The following is a 25,329-nucleotide window of genomic DNA, read 5'->3' as shown; positions in this document are numbered from 1 at the left end:
TCAAGGACTCGACAGCCTTTATCAGATTGCCTCGAAAACGAATCCGAAAAATGTAAGTCTTGCAGGATTAGGAACTATTATCCCGAGCGACTTTATCGGTTCATAGCTCTGAACTTGCCACTCATTCACCAAATTGACCCGATCACTTCGTTATGCATCGGCTCCTTAACCTCAACGGCTGAATTGAGTAGTGTTGGCACTTGCAGTCAGCATCTCGCAGCTCTCGTGGCATAGTAATTGACGATCACAATATGTGCGATTTGCTGTTGTTGCTTCAGTATGCACTGCTAGCTGCACAGCCGATGCTGCCGCCGATCGGGTAGTGCACCGGGGTCAAACGGTACCAGTTACATGTCAAAACCTTTTTGCTTTTCCGGGGATACAATATGACGAATCGACGGGTTACCATGAGCTTGCCGTAATTTTACGATATGAAATTTCGAACTTCTTTATTTTGAGATTCAAGTTTTACACGAAAATTTGATTACAGGTCGGACTCCGGGGAAAATGATTCGATTATCCGGGTGTTCCAGAAAAAAATCAAATTTCAACTAGAATGTCTGATTATAGTGCTAATCCGATTATTTCAGTCAATAAAACTTGTTTTCGGTGAATGGGGGGGGGTGTCCAGGATTAACCTCCTCTCGAATTTTGCCCTGCCTCAAAAATAGTTTATACACTGCAGTTTTTTTATGTGGGGGATACGTACCGCATAAAAAACCGCATACCTCATAAACCTCATAATTTTTAAAATCCTTATAAAAAACACATTAGGTGTGAAATATTTTTCAATATTTAGAGCCATAGTACTCAAGGAACAGCATGGATTTGAAGTAAGAAAGTTCAGAAAAGCGTGGTGTAGGGTCATATGAGCAAGCTTAGAGTTTCCCGGCTACTTAACTCTTTGTCTTCTGCAACGCAGGAGTCAGGATCTTTTGGCATTAAATGCGAATCACCTGAGTCTGCGGCATGTCCGGACAAGCGTAAAGTTAAAGTGACTCCCTGGAATCGCAGGACTGATCTCGGAACCTAACCGACCAGCATCGAAATAACGATTTCTAGAAAAAAATCAACGTCGGGAATTTCCCCGTCGGAGTAGACTAGGCCCACCACCGGGGGGGTAGTATCGGTTTCGGAAGATCTTCCATTGCCGGGGAACTCTTCGTCGGAGTAGGAAAGATCCACTGTCGGGGATTATTCCGAGTAGTCCGTAGCGAATCGTCGGCTTGAATCGTCGGGGCACCAGTGAGCCGGACGCAATCCTCCACTCGGAATCGCTGGACTGACCTCGGCATTCTGCCGGACTGCATCGAAGGAAGAATAACGCGTCCGTCACCGGTTGCTAGAGACATTTTTTCGTCGGGGAGCTCTCCGCCGAGTTTAGAGGAGTAGGGTTAAGAGTTCCTCACTATGGCACACGATGGACAAAATCGGTAGTATGGTCTAACTACTGAACGTGTGCTGGATCGGCGCTTTACCACCAAGTAAAAAATAAACACACACGCTTTTTTTCGATCTCGCCGAACTGAGTCGAATGGTATAAAATATTCGGCCTTGCGGGCCTCGGCTAAGGAGTCAGAATTTCAACCATAATCCTACATAACCTTTATTATGATAAAGGTAAAGAGGTTGTTAGTCACTTTCTGTTTTTATTTTCACTGATATCATGAATGCTCCCCATATCCTTAACCCAAAGACTAGTAATTAATTTTCTAAAATAAAAATATGACCATTTTATGTCTTTTTTTGCGCATGTGCATTAGAGTGACAGGAAAGAAAAATTACCCCTATCGGCCCATGCCTGAGTCCATTCCTAATCTCACCAGGTGTACTTGCTCCAAATTTGAAGCAAATCGGACAAGTCTAGCTACCGGACCAACGTGCCTGACGTTTGTATGGGATTTTTCGACAATTTACATGGAGAAAACCCACTAACTCGCATTTTTACCGCTAGGTGGCACTGTATGCATCGTGTTATCACTGTCAGTGAAAATAAGAAAAATAATTTAATAGCCTACAACCTTGTCGAAGACTGCTAGTGAATCAGGCTTTGTTAAAAGAAGTTATTAAACTTTTAACGAAGTGATGTCTGAGTCAGTTTTGCATAGGGCTTAGCAGTGCATGGTTGTGTATCAGTACTTGATTCGCACGAACTATACATTTTTTTGAAATAATGGTTAAGTTTAGGTCAATAGTATGTTCAGAAGATTTCTAGTAAATAACACGAGTCATATTTTTATTAGAAAATTTTAGTTCCACATTTTACCGCATAGAGGGCGCCAACACTAACTTTTCAGCGGAAAGAGATAGAGATTAGGTGTCTTCCACAAAGTTGTAGAACAAGCATTTCTAAATAATTCTTCCGAACATCTCGATATTCTATCTCACTTCTATAAAAAGTTAGTGTTGGCGCTCTCTATGCGGTCACAGGTGGAACTAAAATTTTCTAATCAAAACATAACTCGTATTATGTACTACAATTCTTCTGAACATACTATTCTGCTAAATCTATCTCACAAAAATGTATAATTGGTGGGAATCGAGCACCGATACACAACCATGCACTGCTAGGCCCTATGCAAAACTGACTCAGACATCACTTCGTGTAAAGTTTAATAACTTCTTTTATCAAAGCCGGATTCACTAGTAGTCTTCGACAAAGTTGTAGGCAATAAAATTATCTTTATTATTTTCACTTACAGTGATAATACGATGCACACAGCGCCACCTAGCGGCGAAACTGCGAGTTAGTGGGTTCACCAAATAAATTGTCGAAATATCCCAAACAAACTTCAGGCACATTGGTACGATAGCTAGACTTGTCCGATTTGCTCCAAATTTGGAGCAAGTACTCCCAGTGGGACTAGGAATCGACTGATAGAGTTCTCAAAAATTCATCATTTTTCTGGGCACTCTAATGTGCATTCACGAGGATCTATCTTTCGATAAAATTCGCTTCAGGATAAACCCTAAAAACTGAAAGGAGGCTGCATAAAAAGAATCGAATAACTTTGAAAATCCGCATAAAAAAACCGCATAACTTTGAAAATCAGCACAAAAAACGCATAACTTTGAAAATCCGTATAAAATACCGCATAACTTTGAAAATCCGCATAAAAAACCGCAGAAAAAAGTCGCATAAAAAACCGCATATATAAAAACCGCATAAAAAAAGACTTCGGTGTATATGGGTTATTCCAAAACTTGGGATATAAGGGACAAAAAACCAAAACTTGGAATCGAACTTCACGTATTGGAACCATTTTTGAAGAAGCTTAAGCTTGTGCGACCACCCCTGACTGCTACTGCGTTATCGATCTGGACTAGCTGAAGTTGCACAGCGAATCAGTAGATCATTATGCTTGGGAATAGCGAAACATCTTTCAATGTGCAACTCCTGATAATCCTGAAGTGTGTACTGATCAATACCGGCACGGGCCAGGCCCGAACGTAGATCGCGGAAGGAAACGGAAGGAATAGTTAGTCCGGTACTTGCTTTTGCTAGAGGCCGTATATAGTTGTGCGGATTCCACAAGTATCACGGGAGGAGGATATTTGTTAGTAAGTATAGAAGTTGAATTTTACTTCTTCTTTACCGACGCTAGACAGGCGACTCCGCTAACTGAACTAGATATAGATCCATCAATCAACTTATGGACCGGGGTTTACTTCCCTTCCGAAGAAAGACGTGATCACAGACTTTTTCACATTAGAAAACGACCTCGGCTGGAATTGAACCCAGACCAACTGGAATGAGTGGCGGTCACGCTTACCACTCAACCACCGGTGCCGTCTATAACGTAAAGAACTCGGTGATTGAAACTATAAACTGGTTTTCTCGTAATTAATATAATGTTCGTTTTAACTTAACACCGACCATATGGCTGTCGTTTGAAAAATTGGTCAGTAAATAACGAAAATTGATTATTGATGCCAGTTTAAAATACATAATTGCGATTTCGTTTGAAGTATGATCAGAAGAATACCAAAATAGATTATTGATTCCATTATGAAATCCAAGATGGCGACATCAGGATACCACAAAACAGTGAAACCCATCATCAATGTAGGTGTTCTTTGAAAGAAGGTGGTTAATAGATAACGGAACGTGATGGCTGACGTCACCTTGAAATTCAAGATGGTGGTTTCCGATTGCCATACAACTTTGGAAATCATCATTGTTATATGTGCTATTGCAATGGAGATAGTTAGTATATGACCATCATACCGTAGCCACCATAGTAGATTGCCTTTTTGGATTCCAAAATGGAGTCAATTATCATGATCCGTTAGTTACTGACTACTCCCTTTTAAACAAAATTCATATTGCTGATTATTATCAGTGTTTTGTTGTAACCGGAAACCACCATCTTGAATTTCCTACTTACGTTCGTCATATATTTTCGCCATCTAGTGAACACTTTCTTTTAAACGAAACCTTTATTGTTGACGATGTTTAGTATTTTGTGGTGTCCTGAAGCCGCCATCTTAGATTCCAAAACGTGATTCATGAATTTCGGTCATCTATTGACACTCATATTGATAGTGGCTTCCAGTGTTTTCTGGTTGCCAGGAGACACCACCTTGGAATCCAAAATGGCGTCAAAATTCATAAATTTACATTATCTACCGACGACCCAGTTTGATACTATCCCGAATAGAAATAAATCTTACAGTGTATAAGTCGAATTATACACTTTCCATTCCCGTTATAATTATCTTAAATCATATAATTCGTTTACTATACAACGATTCAAAAAATATAGAAGTATCTTACATAACAGTTTGTAGATTAGACGAGTTAAAGTAACGAATGGTAAATGTAAGATATTTTATAATTTAATTTATCATTCGTTACTTATACAGTATATAATTATCATTCATTTTATAAGTATTGTATAAAACGACGACTTAAAAAACAGAACAGAAAAATTATGAACAACTATTAATGGATGACATGTGTTATAGTTATATTTACCGTTGTGATGAACGAATAATCGTTTATAATTAGCAGTGCGATTCCCCATATATTTTAGATTACCGCATCAGAATATTTTGTTATTAAGAATATACCATCAGTGTATTAGTAATATTCTTCTGAAATTTATAATACATAATAATGTTTGCTACTATAACTAACGAATTGAAGTTTACACAATAATTTTTTATAAAATAAACTACCGGAAAATGTAAGAGACCGACGGGGAAAAACGATCGGAAATGGTGAGTGAAGCTAAGCAATCATGTGAAAAATATTCCCCCCAGAGGTGAGACTCGAACTCGCAACCTTTGAGACTCCGGCCCAATGCACTAACCCTTATGCTATCCCTGGGTATGGCGACATCCCAGAAATAACATATGGTTATCCCACTGGCGACAGTGATGGTACCCTGCCTGCAAAGCGAGAATCACACACAACGGCAGCTGATCACCACAACACATTTGATCTATTTAATTTGTTGTTGTGGTGGTCAGCTGCCGTTGTGTGTGATTCTCGCTTTGCAGGCAGGGTACCATCACTGTCGCCAGTGGGATAACCATATGTTATTTGTTCGAGTCTCACCTCTGGGGGGAATTTTTTTCACATGATTGCTTAGCTTCACTCACCATTTCCGATCGTTTTTCCCCGTTGGATACCACCAGTCCTAAATAAGGTATTGGTACTTAAGTCAAAAGACCAAAAAATTGAATTATTAGTGTAAGAGACCGGTTTGATATAATTAGCTTACCGACAACATAGGGCACTATAATATTTTTTTATAATTTTTGCCAAGGAATAGTAAAGGTATTAAAAGGATGTAGCGTAAGGAAACTAGAGCTGATATCATACTCAAAAACCTGCATTTTGAATATCAATAAACGATTTACCAAACACTAATATTTTGTCTAAGGAATCTTTGGTTATGAAGAACTATTGCAATGCAGCAACACCTTAACTGATATTCTGGTGTCTGAAGTGGATTTCATGTTATAATGTTATGAAAATACAAATTTGTTTAAGAGGTTTTGTCTAAAAAGTGAACATATTTTAATGAAAAAGGCATTCTAAGGTAGAACCAACATTTTCGAAAAATTTCATGCAAATTGAAAATGGCCGGAATAGAAATAATATTTTAATTCGATGTTAATGCGATATTCGCTGACACCAGATCGGTTTATTTCGTATCAAAAATCTGAACGATCGAAGATCAATATGCGGAAAAAATTTGTTTGGCTAGATCGCGGCAATAGCTCAATTGGATAAAGCGGCAGTACCATAATGTCATCTTCGCTTCTTCTCCCTGCAAACGATGTTCAATTAAACGCATTCTGTGAATCGATAGAATTGGAATCATTCTCATATGAGTAAGTATTATACAAATGCAGATGACATTTATAAAGTTCTACATATCTCCTGCTTTCAAGAAAATATACGTTGTAAAAAATTTATTAAACGATAACCATTTCTGGTATGATTGTGATTTGAGTGTGTATAAAAACCTGCTTTATCGACACAAAATTTGACAATGTCGATAAAACAGGTTTATATGCACACTCATATTATATTGATCAAGCTTCGTATTTATTTTGAAAACTATAGCTGAATGATACCAGAAAGTCATTGATTAATCTATTTTTTTAGAATGTATTCTTGTAAACAAAGGATGATTCCGATTGTCGTTAGGCCACTGAATGATTTTCAACAGACAAATCGAACTGCGAACAGTTTCATTTATCAGTTTAACTGCATTTTATTATAGTTTCAATCATTGTACAAAAAAGTATGATGATAAACTAACGATTCCTTGAATCATTGCTCGAAAAATATGTTCGAGAAAAAGAACATTTTTGAATGGTAATGATACTTAACGACCTATTCAGTGTATCGTCAGAACTCCGTATATGATAAATACTATCATCCTTACGATTCACGGTATCATTGGTTTATGATAGGTTTCTACGATAACGGTAATAATCAATGAAAAGTTCTTGATAATAACAAAATGATTTATAGTAACGTTATTGTATGATACCATTCTTTTCGGGATGACGGTTTCAGTGTTTTGTGGTAACCAGAAGCCGTCACCTTCGATATCAAAAAAAACGTTAATCATCAATTTCCGAAAGCAGTTGAAACCATTTGCAAATTTGTTTGTAAAACTAGAACAAAAGTGCTTAAAAGGTATTTCAATGGAGTGCCATGGAAAACAATTCATATTCCCGAAATTACCAAATAAAAAGAATGGTTCTTTGAGCAACATTTCATGATTTCAGCAGTGCAGAAACTTCGCGGTAAGAACTATTCTTGTATTCAATCAACGAGGAAAAATCTTTTAAGAGTTTTTTTAATTTTATCTATTCGGTTTTTAGAACTAGTCAGGGTCATTTTTGATCCAATTGTTATTAGGTCACGGGCAAAAAATAACTTCAATGTCTCATATCATTGCTTTGGATATTAGGTCCCTAACGATCCCAAAATTAGCATACTGTCGCTGCGAGTTAAGGTTATTTCAAACATTTGTATTATGAAATGATTGGTATAAAAACCAAAATTTCCATTCATGAGATCATAACATTTCAACATACTCCGCTACGATGATAAACCAAAACGAGTTATTTGAAAATTGGAATACTAAATTTCAAAATTAAGTTGCGATTTTTTTTCTTAATAATTGATTTGAAAGTGTTTATTTTATGATTTAATCAAGGAGGTTCAAATTACAACTATGTAAAATCCGTTTTAACTTGCCCTTGGTGTACTTTAACGAGAATTTATGATATTACAGTAGCCTGATGAAAGTATACTAAAGTATTGCATAAACAAATTAGACTGACCAAATATACTCAGGTTCCGCAACCTCTACATCGTTTACAATCGCTGAACGGATTTGTTACAGACTAGTGAATGCAGCTATTATTGGCATTCCCGATATAATCTATTCGATGAGTTACTGCTCCATGAGTGCTCATATTGATTGATATAATTTGAACGGACTGTTAATTTGGCGCACGACCCGGGTACCTATGGCTAAAAATCAAGAGATTCGCAATAATAAATCACAATCAAAACGTTTCAATGCATCGGTGTGATGTGCAATATCTGAAATATAATAGCTAGCATGTTGCTGGCATTCCACTCGATCAAAGCTATAATAGGAATATGATTACAGCAAGACAAAAAAAAATCCGGTGAACGGAGAGGTCAATAAATACGCCACTGTCAATTACTCGCGTTCCTAGGTGCCACCTGACAAAAGCACGGGCATCGCTTGTTTAGATTGTTTATCCGCATTTTATAGGTAACAGGTCGGCAACCTGTTGGTGGGATATAAAATTAAATTTGAAAACAATGATGATGAAGGCAGCAAGAGTTCAACATTTTGCGTCGCAGTCAACCGTGTTTGGTTGGGCATGGGAAATTCCAGCTTTTGGGGAGTTTAGTAGTTGGACAGATTGAAAAGAGACCTCTTCGGCTGGAAACTAATGTTGGTGATAAACTAGAAGATAGGAAAGTGCGTCAAAAGAAATTTGAGTGTTTCGGTTGGCACCTTTTTTGTCTGAAATAAACGGTAGAAACGAGGGGTCTGAAAAATTTGAATTCCATATCATTGGTTTAATTAAATTATTTTATTAATGATTTAAAGCTTGTTTTTCCACCTACAGATTATTTTCTGTTGGCTGCATAAGAATTTATACAGAACCCTAGTGACGACACGAATGTACCGTCAACTTTAGAACCCCTTGTCATTCTTGCATATACCAATTCGCAACACCCTGACCAGCTGCTTGCCTATGCCTTTACCGAAACGATTTCTCAGCCAGACAGTATGTTGTCGTCTTTCGATCTAATTTGCATAATCTACCGGGTAATGGGGTGTGTTTCTGGTGCCGCGCCGCACCTGACCGGAATTTTCATCACGATGCGCCATCGTTTCAATTCGATAGTCATCCGTCGCGTATGTGTGATTAATTTCTTCGTTTATTTTTTACTTACTCTGCCAATGAGCAGTTGTTTATTTCTTTTTTGTCAGTTCCAAATATTACTGTTTTCGATTCGACGGCTCGTCAGGTTTCACCTGTATTGAACAGGCCTGCCTTTTCATTGTTTATTTGGTGAATGACTCATCGGTTGTGTTTTTCGTTAGAATGGAAAATTCTGGCCGATTTGTCGGTAGCCTCCGTTATAAAAGTGTCATAATGCAGTATATTACTATTTGGTTAAAGTCATCGCAAATTGAGTGTTCATTTTTTTTCGCTATAAATATTGAGCACATGGTTATTAATTTTAGGGTATACCTAAAATATACCTAGCACTACGAAAATCAACGTTTAAAAAATTGTAGTCAATATGGCATACGAATAAGGTTACTATTATCGCAATATCGGTCAGGATCAAACACTAGTGACTGGGATAACCAGTTTTAAATTAGTATTCACCGGACTCAAGTCAAGCAAGGAAACCAGTACCTATCTCAGTTAATTTATTACAATCCTTTCTTTCCTAGTTTATAATAGGTGAACGATAGCGGTTTCGCGGATGCGGTTTTCTGATTTCTGTTCCTCTATTTTTTTTTCTGTTTTTTCAGAATTCTCCTCTAAAATGAAAAAAAGTATCTAAAATGAAACATAATTTGAGAGCTCTGTTCAAAATTATGCAAGTATTTGACAGGTTTATAAAATAAGATAGGATATCGAGTAAATCGTTTAACTGATATCTGGTAATCGATTTAAAATCCGCGAAGGTTTAGCCATCGGCATCTATAGATATCTATGATATATGAAATTTTCTGGCAATATAGCAGCGCTTTTTTTACATAAAAAATATCTTACACCACGTGAGGATAGGTGTCTGTTTAAAATCTAAAATAGCTCCTATGTAACGGGAGGTCTCCACAACGCAGGGAACAGTTGGACAATATCACAAATAGGGTTCGTCGCGGTGCGGATGTGGGCGGTAAATGGATTGTCCGCACCGCAACCGCAAAGAAATAATAAAACCGCACCGCTTACCGCAACCGCACTTTATTTACCGCACCGCACCGCGCGGTAATGCGGTAAAATTTTTATATTTTTAAAAAATAGTGTTGGAAAATTGTTCATTTGTGTAACAGTATATAATAAAATGTTATTTTTATGCACACGAAATTTAACTTTAAGAGACTCCTCAGAATGTATTGTTTATGAAAAAATCAACTTTTTCATTTTCTATTAATAAAATTCCGTTCATTTTAAGGCAAACATTATACATTCATAAACGTTCTACTGCAGTAATAGGAAAACTTTTATTTTAGCAACCCTTCAGTTAATTGAAAAAAGGGGAATAAAAATGTAATAAGAAATGAAGTTGCATATTTTTTTCTTTAAATTTTCACATTTTCAATGCTTTTGACATATGAAAATAAAATGTATGATTTTCGCATTTACGTAGTAAAACCACCTTTCATTCTTAAAGGAATTTCACCAACAAAAATTTAAAGTCGAAATACCAGTACTTCTATATAGTAGCGCATATATTCCAATACAGTGAAATAAAAACATATTGTATTTCATCAATAAGAACGAATTGCTCTATACATTACATCTAATCAGGTGTCCGGTCTCAACCGGTACAGAATTATTGAACATTAGAAAAGCTGCAAAAAATGTATGATTTGTAGCATACAGCAGAAATGATTTTTAAAAATAGGGGTTTTACGGACAATATATCTCAAAACTCTAACTTCCGCATTCTTCAAGAAACAGATGTATTCTCATTCAACAACTAAGATTGTTCTCTTTGAAAATGTATGAAGTGTAATTTTCCTAAGGCTAGTTCGAAAGTTCGAGCATTTAATGTATTTTCCTCTAATATTTTGCCAATAAGCCAAAAGCAAAAACTTCAATTGCAGTGAACGGGAGTCAAACTATGTGGTATTTGGCAAAAAAAGCTTCAGAAAAGCTACAAAATAGTCTTAATTGAAAAATATTAGGACTTAATTTGGTAGAAAATTATAGTAAATTTGAGTGGTAGTACGCGAAAAAAAGTTATGTAGCATACTTTTTGAGAAAGAGTCCATTAAAATTGACTGTAGAAAAATTCACATTGAATTTACGCAGCAATCAATGAAGATAGAAATACAATGTTGATGAACTAATGATAGAATAATCATCCAAATTTGGACCCCTCCTTATTTTGGACGCTTTCATACATTTGTATCCTTTACTGCCAATTATTGCAAAATCGTTTGGTTTGACGAAAATAATTATATTCTTTGGGTTGTGTTTAAGTCCCAGCATAATTAGTTCATCTCTAATTCCTTTAAATTAGTCAAAATTCGCAATTGAAAAATTGATATCGAAAACGATTCACAATTCCACGATTACCAACAGAAATCGGGAGAAGTGATGCACTTTAAAATTGGATTTAAGAGTACAAATTTATTGTTTTTAAATGATCTAATAATTTTGTCTCCATTTGGATCTTGCATTTTATGTATTTGAAATGGTTAGTTTGTGAATTTTTACTTAGAAGTATCAAATAACTAGTCCAAAATATGTCGTAAAAATAATAGCGTCAAAATATTTCGGACACAGCTAGACTTTCTTTTGTAATTGCAGTCTGTTTATCAATTTAGAATAATCAAAATTATCACTTTATCAATTATTTTTTTGCGGTGCGGTTGCGGTAGAACCGCGCGGTAAAAGCTCTTTCCCGCACCGCATCTGCGGGAAAAAGTGTCTCACCGCACCGCAGATTTTGCGGTGCGGTTGCGGTAATTACCGCAACCGCGACGAACCCTAATCACAAAGTTGTGATCAAAGAATCATCACTAAGTTGATTCTCTGGTTTAAATGTCATATGAGATTTCTGGTGTTTCTTGAAGCATTAGAAACTCCTTGTTTTAACTCTAACTTGTAAGACCAGAAGCTGTTTACTTCGGCTTTGTGTCAAAGCTTTCTCTAAATGCTTTAGTGGCTTTTCTAGAGAAAAATTTAAGCCCTTACAAGGAATCTCATCTGTCTATACTTTTTGGAAGCAATAAAAGATGTGTTTCTCGTTTTGAGTAGCGTTTTCGTTTTTAAAAGTACTGCAAAAGATAGCCAAGAACGTTTTTGGAGGCAACACTTCAGATTTCTCAGACGGATACCTGAGAGGAGTTTGAAAAGATACACTATTTTGTTCCATCCAGTGCGATTGTCATTCAAAATAATCTTTGCTCACCGGAGCAAGGGGTGCTTGAAATAGCCGACCCCGTGCATCAGTAGATCCAAGTAAGATGGACTCGAATCGGTGACTACACCGTCGATCTCAACTTTGTAAGCGGACATGTAGACGCGGTAGTCATTCATAAAATGCTTGTCGCCAGTTACGTACACCACAATTCTGTGCTTTGCGGGGTGAACCTTCGAGATCGACATCTCGGGAGATATAATAAATTGAAAGACAATTCAGAGAATACTAAAACAAATATATGGTCAGCTTGATGTATGCTTGATGTATGACTATGACCGATTTTCTTCGAATTGTGCAAAAACCTTTGTCAGAAATAGATCATAAAAGCATCATTGTTTGGCTCGCATGTGAAAAAAATGGGTGAGACATAACCGAAATGTCATCGTGGCACTTCTGGTGATTAAAATCTAATGATTTTTTCGATATTCTTAAACAATTTTATTAACAATCCTAAAATCAGGTCGTAGCTACCCAAATTGTTTACTCAATATACTGGTCTTAATGGACATCGAAAATAGTGGACCCTTTGAATATTCAAAAATCGAATTCGTTAGTTTATGCTAAATCTCGGGATCTGATTTAATCTCGAAAAAATGCCTTTCTGCGATTTTTTTATTTGAGATGCGACGTGAGTTTGAAAATGCAGCTTTCAATTTTTTGTGTTTCTTAGAAATGCATGGAACGTTGAGATCTGGGGTCAATTAAAAAAATTACAAATCTTTTTTTTAAATCTCAGTTTAAAGATTAAAAGTTTCCTAAATTTTTCAAGTCCAATAAATGCTCAAACAATCTTTTTTTTCGATTTGACGATTTAGATTTTGGCGTTTTATGACATTTTAAACATTTAGCATTAAAAATGGCCTGCGTTAAGCCAAACCGAGCTAAGCGCCATAATTTTTTTCGTGTATTTTTCGTACCAAAATTAATTTTTCGATAACTTACCATTTACATAGAAAGTTAAAGAACACTGGCTTGCTTTCGTTTGCTATTTGGGTTCCCAAAACATAACAGATATTAGAGTTCCTGGTGCTATATTGGATGCTGGAGCGATTTTAGATAAAGTACCTCAAAATGGCGCTTGGTCCTCTTTGGCTTAACACAGGCCAAATATGAATCAGGTTTTTGAATATTCAAAGGGTGGTGGTTTTGCACGAGTGAAAATTGTCCTATGCATCAGCGGAAATTTTGCATAATGACTTTTTTCGAGGTGCGTATACTTCTGTGGCAGGTTATAAAAATCGTTGGTTTCTTTTCCAATACATGCCATTGGTACCCTAATATGCTGTGTCATGAATAGATGCTCCGTCCGTCGTCTGTAAACGTCGAGGGTCAACTGATTCCAAGAATATACAGTGCAAGAATTGCGGCTGGAATTTACATGAAATGTCGAATCTCTTGGAGAATAACGGAACAAATATTCAAATAAAGTCTGCGTATTGTTGTATTGCCCATAAGCATAAGAGTCCCATATGGATTTTTTGTCGAAAATGAGTTATCTGTAGGATTGTATTCTTTATCACCATTAAATCACAATGCAAAAATAGGATTACCAGGATTGTTTAAGAATATCGAAAAAATACTAAAACATGGTTGTCTCATCCATAAGGCTCAATGAAAATGTAATTCTTCAACATTGTTTTGCTCGGCTTGCTGTTTTTCAATATGGGACTCTTATGCTTTTATGGGCAGTGTATGAGGCGGGATGAACTCCCTAAAAATCGTCAGCTCATTAAACTGACCTACACATACAGTCCTCCGCAACGAACTTCCGTCCGTCGCCTTCAAATACCTAGCGTCAACTGATTTCCAAAAGTTTCTCGTAAAAATACCCATCTTCAATCATTTGACGTCGAATGATATTGGAGACAAATCGACGAACTTATACTTAAAATTTCACAAAACTTTAGTGTTCTGTTGATTTTCCAAATTGGTTATGCTCGAAATAGGCTGAACGTTTTCAGTTATCTGCGTTGCTCTTGTACGATTTTCCGAAAAATAGTTTCTGTATTTTATTTAAAAAAGTCACACATACTATGAATTCAAACTATTGTTTTCTGCATCATGAGGACTTTGGTAAAATTGTGGGAAGGGGATCTTGTAACTTATCTCTTATCCGAGATACCATAATTGTCAAATTACTTTAGTATAAGATAAAATAATTAAATGAATTATTATCAATTCTTTTTTGGAGAGATGTTCTAAAATATGGATTAGGGACAATTTTTCGAATGGCAAGCTAAGTTTGTATAGGTTAATCGTTATAAAACATAAACTTGCTCGCCGAAAACTTGTACACATTTCAACATTTGCTGATAATTTTTTTGAGACCACGTAAGAAAGCTCAACATGATTGATAATAAGAATAACATTCCGAAAACTAGATGCAAGATGATTAAAAATGACTCGAAACTGTCAAATTTCGATGTTAAGTAGGTATTATTGAAGAATTTTACGACATAAAACAGCACATCTTTTAATAAAATAATTTTGGCTGGAAATCCTCCTAGAAGTAATTAAAGAGAATTTACTATTCAAGCAACTTTAGCTCGAGACTTAGTGTCTTCAGCAAAGTTGAAGATATGAATAGTCCATTTATTCAGAGTATCGAAATATAGTAGACTATATTTAAAAGAAAACCTTTAAAACATGTTATTCTAATATTACTGATAAATCTCTTTTGCGGTTTATAAACAATAAAATTCACATTGGTGTTCAAAGTATGAGTCTCTGAAGCTTACAAGAAAACGTTATACTGGCTTTAAAAAAATGGCTAAATACGGTTTATATCTCAACATGCTGCATTGAAAGAGCAAGAGAGTACGGTCTCTCACACCCAACCACCCCATCGCTTTGAAATTTGTTTACTTAGCTGCGAAAGAGCGTTCTATTTTTTCTGTGTTTTGTGATCATTGGATGGATAAAACTGGCACGCCTGTCCATCATTGAAATGATGCCTGGCGGCAGTCATGGGATATATTGCTTCGAGCTGACGGAACGTACTACGAGGTCAGAAAGCAAACTGACGATTTTTTCTTATGCGCTGCTTTTATATGTAGTCGCGGTTCATTGGATGGCAAAGAGGCGGTCCTAGAAAGGCTCGCTGCTTGGTTGAATTGTTCGGACCAATCAGCGCTGATAATTATTGCTCCATGATGCAAATCATACATATTGTGCAGTTTTTCTAATGAGAAAAAATCTCAGAAATCGAACGGAACCTTTTCGACCTTTGTACGAATACGAGTAGTTGAGTTTATAGGGCCTTTTGTCATTCATAATAAATATTATCATTTTCGTGTGCATATATCTCTATTATTCATCACTCAATTTTAATAAATTGTACATTTTTGAACGTGGAAAATTCTTAGGAACAAAATAAAAATAGACTCGTTACCGATAAAATTCAGAAACATCAAATTATCTGACATATTGTCTCGATTTCACATTTTTATCATAAAATCGCACATATTAACTCCATTTAACAACAAAATTCTTATTTAATTTACTACTTTTAGTGTGAAATATGCTTGGGGATCACATGAGAAAAGTTTCCAGCCTGGAAAAAAGGGAAGTTGAGGTATTAGGAAATTTAATGAAAAAATGTGATTTATACAGTTAATGTCAAAATTTTTTATGTTTATGAATTTTATAGCTAACGAATATATTTTTTTTGAAATTCTAAGAATTTTTTACGTTCAACAAGGTACATTTTATGAAAATTGATTGATTAATAATAGAGATATATGCACGAGAAAATGATAAAATTTAATATAAATGACAAAAAGCCTTATAACCCCAACTTCTCGCATTCGAACAAAAGTCAAAAAGGTTCCGTTCAATTTCTGGGATTTTTTCACATTAGGGGCCATGCATAAATGACGTAGCATTTTGGGGGGTAGGAGTGGTATAGTAAATTTGCGACGAAGTGTGACGAGGTGGAGGGTAGGGTCAGAAGTTGCGCGACGTAGCATTAAGATTTTTTTTACGGGAATTAAAACCCATTGATTAGAAAAAAACAATTTGATGTTCCGCTATTCCAAAGAGAAATAAATTTAAATTCACGCAAGTTACTTTTCATGAAATTTTTAATGTGGTAAGTTTGCGTGTATGCGGATTTAACTTGCTACATTAGTTAGCTAATCTTGCTAACTAGCAGACTTAGTTTGTTAGCTGAATTAAGTTTTATCTTCGGATTCAACCAAACAAAATTTAGTAATTTTGTTGAATATATGCTTCTTAGAATCATGGGCAGATGCAGAATCGTGAACTGAGAGATCTTTTGTTCACGTTCCATGACATATAAAACTCAAAACAAAATTATTAACGCGATATTTTTCATGAAATGGGCTTATTTTGTTCGCAATTTGCTACTAAAATGAAAATGTAGATAAAAGCCGTCAAACATTTTGTGAATACATGTATTTAAAATAGTCATAAAACATATTTATTGATTTTTTTCATCCCCCGGTCGCGTTGGGAAGGTGGGGGGGGGGGGGGGGTGGTTGTCAGAAATGCTACGTTATTTACAAGGGGGAGGTTAGAATTTTGTGACAAAATGCTACGAGGGGGAGGAAGGGGTCAAAAAACGCCGAAAAAGAGCTACGTCATTTGTGTACGGCCCCTTAGAAAAACTGCAAAATATGTATGATTTGCATCATGGAGCACAAAAAATATTAAAAATAGAGGATTTCGGGGCCAAAATGACCCCACTTTTCCGTGTTTTGCTAGAAACAGGAATATCTCCATTCAAATACTAAGATTATTCTCTTTCAAAAGAGGTATAAATTGTAATTTTCTAATTGCTACTTCAAAAGTTATAGCATATAATATATTTTTCCTCCATATTTTTCCATAGTACCAATTTCAAAAATTTCAAGCGAAGTGGGCGGGAGTCTAGAATTGTCCAAATGATGTGAAATTTGGCATCTGAGCTTGAGTCTTGATCTAGATCCAAATCAACAGAAATTTTTAAATATGTGCTAATTCTGTGTCCAGCCCATATTTAATTTAATTGATAATTTCATTCATATAATTACCGATTTCATCTAATACCATGCCATATGTTTTATTTTCGTGTACCCACAAACGGTACACTACATGTCGTGAAAGAATTAGTCAATGATCTAATTGATTTTATTAAGTTATACGTTCTATAAGTGTAGGAGATATGAGTGTGCTAATTATGTGTCCACCACTGTATGCCCTATTTGGAACTCATTTGCAAACCCCTATAACCGTAATGTAATTTTATTCATTCGGAGTTTTTAAATTTTTACCAATCTTAGTCTTGTCACTAAGTGAGTGTCGGACTCTGATGAGACGAAGTCGAAACGCAAATTCCATAACTAATACAATCTTAATTATTATGCTTTATAATGGTTCACGAATAGGACTATTCTAACTAACACAAAAAGAACTCCAATTTTATAAGCAGTTAACTAATCCTGTATCAGATTCATCAGTCATCAGAAATGCTGATGACTAATGACTTTCAGGTTACATTGCGTATCTTTTCTCCAACCAGTATAAATCACGAAGTTGCAAATTGCCGGAATCTGCGATATGTATACACTAATTTGTTTTCCAACAGCAACAGCATTTGACCGTGTCAATGTTTTTCTTTCGCCTTCTTTCCGTTTGTCCCCAACGAAAGCACCAATAGCGACCCGACAGCAGCTACACCTACAGGGAAGACAACCGGCTCCAACGTACATATCCTGGGGAAATCAATCAAAGATTCGAACCATCCCGGGCGAAGAGAACAAGCCTCTCTCGTGCAACCATCAGTCGCTCTCGTATGAGCTAGTGAGCTAGCTAGGGGTATCACCAACACTGAGGCTCCACACAGTCGAACAAACTCACATTCGCCTGGTTGCAAACCCCATCACGAGCAGGTGGTCGGTCGCCCCCCCAACAAAAACACCCACAGCTGTTCCGTGCCGTACCGATCGCGTACTGACAGTGAGCGCGAGTGTGAGAGAAAGTTTGCTCCAATTTGCCACAGTCACTGCCACATACTCGGAATACCGCGTTACTCACACCATGATGGACCTGTTTATACGTACGACTTGTGTCTTCGGCACGAGGCGATTCAAAGCATTACTACTTATTCCAAGGTAATATATTCTCTGTTACTAAATCTCGGCTGGTCGGTGTCATCAAATCCGTCCGCTCGATTGAGTTTTGGCATTGATTTAGATCATCCACTCATCTATAAGTGTTTTTGTGCTCTGTGTTTCCGTGTAACGTGTATGTTCGGTGTCCTGCCAGCAAATTTCAAGGTGTGGATCCATTCCTATATCCATGTTCAATACGAGTTAGTTTGTCATCCCGAAATTTTCAGCACGGGTAGTTTTCTGCTTCCATCCGAGTGATGCTGTAATAAGTTTTAAAGCAGTGTTTCGGCTTAGTGATATCGTTCTTCGCGAATGGCGGTGTTGAAATTAATCATGTTGACATATAGAACACTTCTTAGGGCTCGATCCGGTTCATGCCGAGGCAAGCAATTGGATCCTGAAAGGTATTTATTTGACCTTTCAGAAGCATACAGGAGGACTCACAATGACCTTTCAGGTCATCAATCAAATCATACTATGTGCAATTAGAAGCTAGATTAAACAACAAGAATCGAGTTCGGTGCTGCTCTGAGCTATACGAAGAGCTCTGAGTGCCCTTGAGTCACGACATCAGATAGTGAAAGCAATCAGAATCATCTGGTCTTTCCATGGAAAACTATCACTTTTTACAGACACGGTGATATATCGTTGTTGTTTATTGCTACTTTTCGTTATGTGTGTATTTGTGGGGGTGAGGCGAATACAGTGAATCTTCGATTAATCGAGTGTGTTTTGCGGGCATATTCTGGGACACCCAAATCTTTGACCGATGGGTCAAAAAGGCGCTGTCGAAGAAAACACCTTCCCTCTGTCAGTAGTGTCACGCAGCACGACCTTCACGTCTTAAACGGACTGACTGTGCTGTTGGTTGAAACCCCACCGTGTTATTGGTTCCGTAAATACAACCAACACGAAACAGGGCAGGGAGCGACATTTATGTTTACATTTCTCTCCATCAGATATGCTTTCGCGATTATACTCTCCTTCCCGAATCACATTACGCTCACTTGGCGGCCACGACGCACATATGTTCATCGTGAGCTGCCGCTCGTCACCACCATCGGCACTGACGCATTCTTGAAGTTATTTTCCAAAGTGGCGTATTGTTTTGTTTTTTCTTTGCTTCAGTCCTAGAGTGCTTGTCTTAGATGCGTTTCACCTGCTGCAATACGATAGTTGATAGTTGCATAAGTGTAGTTTTTGGCAAGTTCCGCCAAAACAAATGGCCAGTAGGTCACGGTAGGATGGATTCAAAGCATAGTGGCAAAATATGTAGCTATATCAATAGATATCTAATACTTCAGTGGAAATGTGATGCAGTAGAGCAGTTGTTCGTGACATTGGAACTTGCAAAATGCAACGCCGATTGATCGATAGCATAAGGGGATGTTTTTATTCACTGTCGTTCATTTTTAGGTAGAACCTTGAAGATTTTTCGGTTATCGTGTAAGGGATGCATTAGCTGAAACATAAGCAACCCACAAGTTCGCTTATGTTGACTTTATGCGAAGTTCCATATGCAATTCAGAATAAATTCGTTCTTATTATTTGAGAACAAAAAGCTCATGTGTCCCCATCAAACACGTAAATGCGACAAACTCTATTTACTTCTATCTATTACATATTAGCAATATGCAGATCTAAAAAAATGTTAGAAAGTATGTTTTAATCCAGAAAAAAAATTCTTCACGAATAATTTAATAATGTATTCGCATAAGTGAAGTGCAGTGACTAACTCTGAAAATGTGATTATTGAAATTCATTTACTTGATACGGCCAAGTGCGTTAATTGGACGTAACCGGCATATTTTGATATTATTTAAATTAAAGGATAGAAACGTTGGAGAAATAGAACAAAAAGTGTTACTGATTTATCTTAGCCGGAAAACTCAGATCTCTATAACATAAACTGACAATAACAGTCGAAAATACATTAATAGTTATTCACAATATTAGACAGCAGAAAAATTTGTGAAATTGAAAATAAGTGGAGTGGGTTAGTGGAGTATAGAGAACCTAATTCGTTGGCGGCTAATTCCAATTTTAGCTAGGGAAATGGGGAGGTGATTGTAGCGTGCATTTTTTATATTTGCATGTTTGGTTGAATTTCCTTTTTTTTATGAAGATCATAATATTATCCACATAGTAGGCCGGACTATTCGTATAGTGATGTTGTTGTAGGGTTGTGATGTTGTTGATACAATCCCGTTTGGTAGGAAACGTAGTAAGACCTTCGCTGGTTTATTTGTTGAGCGGAGCTCTATTATGCAACTTCAGGTCATCGATGGTGCTTCGTACAGCGACAGAGAATTTTTGAGAATAAAAAGATAATCCCGGTGCTCTGATTTTAAATATTGATGGTTTAATAAGATATATATTATCGGACAAAACATGTGCAACAAATACTGAACTTTATAAAAAAGCGACAGTAAACTTCATCGTTCTTGAATCGAAACAAAGTAAAGTTCCACAATTGGTGATTTAGGAGTTTAAAGGGCGAACACGAAATTATTGCGACACCGAAAATGTCATGCCAATTTTCTTATAATGTTTAAAATCAAACCAAAATTTTAGGGTAGTTTTATACAAAAATCAAAAGAAAAGTTAATCGATGGAGCCTTGAGTATAAAATTGAACGCATTTTCGCTTGATGCCCTCCATCAAAGTCTTTACAGTGTCATCCGGTACCAGTTTCTCAGTTTTTTCCATTTTCTTAACATATCCTTCTCGTCTTTGACTGTCTTCTTGCTCTTCCGAAGTTCCCGCTTCATCATTGCCCAGTACTGCTCCACCGGGCGCAGCTCCGGACAGTTTGGCGGATTCATGTCCTTTGGAACAAAATGGACAGAATTGGCTTTATACCACTCCAGGACACTTTTAGAATAGTGGCATGATGCCAAATATGGCCAAAATAGCGGAGCTTCGTCGTGCTGCTGCAAGAACGGCAAAAGGCGCTTCTCGAGGCACTCAGATTTGTAGATCTCGCCATTTACTGTGCCCTTTGTCACGAAAGGCTCACTTCTCACTTCCGCAAGAGCAGATGGCCTGCGAAATGAGATATTTGGAGGCTAACTTCGACATTTTCTTCTTCTTAAATTTGTCGTCCACATAGAACTTGCTCTTGCCGGTGAAAAACTCCAACCCCGGAATTTGCTTAAAATCGGATTTTATATACGTTTCGTCGTCCATCACACAGCTGCCATCTTTTGTCAGCATCTTCTCGTAGAGCTTCCGTGCCCGAGTTTTAGCCGTCGATTGTTGCCGCTCATCGCGGTTTGGGAAGTTCTGTACCTTGTATGTATGTAGTCCAGCTCTCTTCTTTGCATTCTGGACGTAGCTCTGCGATATGCCGATCTTTTTAGCCAAATCATGGCTTGAGACGTTGAGATTTGCTTTAATCATTCGCTTCACCTTTCCCTCCGTCTTTTTGTTCTCCGGTCCCGGTTTTCTTCCAGCTCCTTTGCCGTGGTAAAACGTCAACCGCTCCTGGAACCGCTTCAACACTCTGGTGAATGTTCAACATTTTTCCCAACTGCCGGTGCGACAGGTCAGGAAATTCCAGGTGTTTGGAAAGAATTTGTTCTCTCGACTCACGTTGGTTCACCTCCTTTTTCGTTGAATCGAAAAACACGACTTCGAGTTTGACAGCATGTAAACAATACACATCAATGAGAATGTGTGCAAAATTTGGTTGATTTTACCCAATGGTAAAAAAGTTATGCCCTGTTGAATGTGTCGCAATAATTTCGTGTTCGCCCTTTAATCTGGTTTCGCAGGACATGTCCTGGTTTTTTAACTGGGATGTCGAGGAAAACGTTTGATTTGTCCTGGTTTCCCCCTCTCAGCCTAAATTTTCTATAAATTCTAAAGAAAGGCTATGAAATCACTCTGAAAACCGACTTGTTAACCGAGGCCCGGAAGGCAGAGTCTCCTATGCCATTCGGCTCAGTTCGTCGAGTTCGGCAAATGTCTGTGTGTGCGTGCGTATGTGTATTTTAGAGAGATGATGCCGTCTCCACTCCACTCGGTCCATTGCTGCTTGTCGCCAGCCTCGCAGTCTTCTCAGGGTCCGCAGGTCGTCCTCTATCTGGTCGATCCACCGTGCTCGCTGTGCACCCCGTCTTCTTGTTCCTGTAGGGTCGCCCTCAAGAATCATCTTCACCGGGTCGTCATCTGACATTCTTACGACGTGTTCAGCCCACCACAAACATCCTATTTTTGCGGTATGCACGATGGATTATTCCTCCAGTAGCTGATGCAACTCATGGTTCATTCGCCTGCGCCACATTCCGTCTTTCATCTGCACGCCACCATAGATGGTACGCAACACCTTTCGTTTGCAAACTCCAAGGGCGCGTTGGTCCTACACGAGCATAGTCCAGAGCAGTGTTCGACCGGAGCGTCCTCCGGAGTCCAAAGTAGGCACGATTTCCCGCCAAGATCCGTCTCTGAATTTCTCTGCTGGTATCATTGTCGGCGGTTACCAGTGAGCCCAAATACACGAATTCGTCGACCATCTTGATTTCGTCATCGTTAATCCGGACTCAGGATGGGAGGTTCACATTTAGTCTCTAGAACCTCTTCCTCGCATGTATTTTGTCTTCGAAACGTTGATGACAAGTCCAATCCTGATTACGTTTCCGACATTGCCTCAAAGTTCCATTCCATTATGTCAATGCCGTCGGCGAAACCAAGAAGCTGGACGAACCTCCTGAAGCATTTCTCCGCTTGTTTATTGACTCGTGGACCGGCTCTCAATGGGCATCTCGACCATAACTTTACCTACCTCCAATATTTTATCTGCAGCGGTTACCAATTAACGAATCATCGCTGTCTGAGTTCCTCCGGATGGTCACAATTGTAGTATTCTAGCTAAGTCACGGGCTAGATATTAGAAACTGAATTACCAGATGGCTACTATTCAGCATGCTGAGTATTATCGTATGATCTTTGCGAATCCATTATGCCCTGCAGTAATTCATTTGCGTATCCGGATGTTTGATTCTTCATACATAGATAAACCTATGTACTGGGAACTGAAACTCAAAGATATGCTTTGTTCCTAACCCAGTATGGTAAAGAGCTATAGAGTTTGCTGGGAAGCTATTTGAACCAAGTCGATTACAGCGAAAATACAACAGTAACAACAACTGATATGTGAAATTTCTGGCGAAAAGTGGTTCGGTCACAGCGACAGTTTATAAACTAAATAGATTTAAACTGAATTCGAATGACAATATATCTACGACTGTTGTTCTTTTAGGGACCAGTCATGAACTACGTAACGCAAAAAATCCCCAAAATTGACTCCCCCTCCCAACATGTAACAAATTGCCATAAATTTATCTTTTCCCTCTTCCTCTACTACGTAAGAAATCCTTTCAATTTTTTTTTTATTCAAAACGATTCCCTTTCCCCATATGTCACTACATGTCACAATTTGCCGTACATTGTCTCCCTCTAAAAGCGTTACCTAATTTATTAATGGTCCCTTATCTCCATATTTCCCTGGGGGTTTTGATATATCAGCTGATTGGGAAGATTTATTTATTCCCTTTCCTAGTTAGTAGAGGTTTAACGGGAGTGAAACCCGCAGCATTGTACTGGAGTCCCAAGGGTTGCAGGTTCGAATCCTACTTCTGTGGTGAATTTTTCACATAATTACTTTTGTTCACCATTTTGATCTGTTACCCGTTTGATATCACCAAAAAGTCTAAGAAGAGATATAGTACGCGAACACTGACTTTCTCTCGATTTCTTCACAAAGCTTCTGCATAAAACTTTTTTTTGCATGCTAATGGTTACTTTGAATGAATTTGATGATGTTGTATTCAGCCTTGCAGTTGATTTACTTATACTCCATTTTCCATTTTTTTCCTCGAATTTTCCCAGCTCATGAAGATGAGGCACTTGAGCCTCCTTACATACACTTTTCTAGGTGTCGAGGTGTTTATGGTCGCAAACGTTCTCTGATTTTGTGTTGTGCCTTAATGGAACCTCCTGGACAAAGTAGGAGCGCAGATTCTTTTGTAACTCTGAATACTTCCAAGGAAAGCCTGTTATCCTGTGTCCTGCTCTTTCTTCGTGATGGACTTTAGCTTCAGTCGTCCTTCTGTCCCTACCCTAAATCAATCTTAAGATTTTATCTCTTTGGTCTCTCCCTGGAGATGATATCCAGAAGACAGCAGTATTCTTTCGATTGAGTTTCCTCCATCTAGTGGTCGACAGAATATTTTATTTTTTCTCCACTTAATTTTTACCCAAATTTTTCTCTACCAAGGAGAAATATAATATAGTGCATCTTGCATTGTTTCGATTTCACTAGTTTTCATCAGCTTAAAAATGAATTCCTTTTCTTACAGGACATACCGCTTGACTAGAGGTTTGCTCACAAACACAATTAATGTCTTCGTTTTTAGAGCTAGTGTCAATCTGGCGCTTGCTTAGTCCTATCACTAAGTTAGTGTCAGATTCTGATGATACGAGTTACAAACGTAAATTCCGTAACTAATTTACTGTCCAAGCCGTTTCGCAGTCAACTTCACCCGTGTTGTTGAAGTGTGAGGTTGTGGAATCGTGGTGGGAAAACACATGTGCTTTTCAGTCAACAATTTCATCAAAAAGTTCCTTAAAATTTGGTGAATCTTCTCTGAATGAACGTTAAAAGTAAATGAAACAAAAGTTACCTTTTACGCTTTGCTGATAGTATTTGATCATTGCTAGCGAAACTCATTTGTCTTTATGTTGAAAGCAACACAAGCTAAATCGTTTCTCCCTTCACCATTGCGAACACCAGCTCGGATAGAATTTTTTTTATCCAGATTCATCATCTCTCCGTTAAATAATTCAAATATGTTTGTTAAAAGCGCAATCTGTTTAAATCTATCCCGATATATCTTCCCCTTCGAACTTATGTTGTAAATGGAGATACCTGGTTACTCATATATGTCTTAATAATACGGACTAATGTTTTCAAGCAATGCATTCAATTAGTTTCTAATCGCAATTCACCATATTCAGCAC

General features: G+C 37.5%; 1 protein-coding gene across 7 annotated transcripts in view; it reads left to right on the top strand.

The window, feature by feature from the left end:
• The window catches only part of LOC131680124 (nocturnin), a 94,643-nt gene that overhangs the window by 54,384 nt on the left and 14,930 nt on the right, over nucleotides 1-25,329 (top strand). The window contains exon 2 of one of the 7 annotated variants that reach the window (XM_058960847.1): nucleotides 17,844-18,306. The exons of 3 other annotated variants lie outside the window; for them this stretch is intronic. In XM_058960847.1, the coding sequence (XP_058816830.1) occupies nucleotides 18,233-18,306 (74 nt within the window). In that variant the 5' untranslated portion in view covers nucleotides 17,844-18,232. 3 more of the 7 variants (XM_058960849.1, XM_058960846.1, XM_058960848.1) reach the window with 3 other exon arrangements.

Source organism: Topomyia yanbarensis, chromosome 2, assembly GCF_030247195.1.
Source record: "Topomyia yanbarensis strain Yona2022 chromosome 2, ASM3024719v1, whole genome shotgun sequence".
Classification (NCBI taxonomy): Eukaryota; Metazoa; Arthropoda; class Insecta; order Diptera; family Culicidae; genus Topomyia; species Topomyia yanbarensis.
This window is presented reverse-complemented; position numbering and strand designations above follow the sequence as displayed.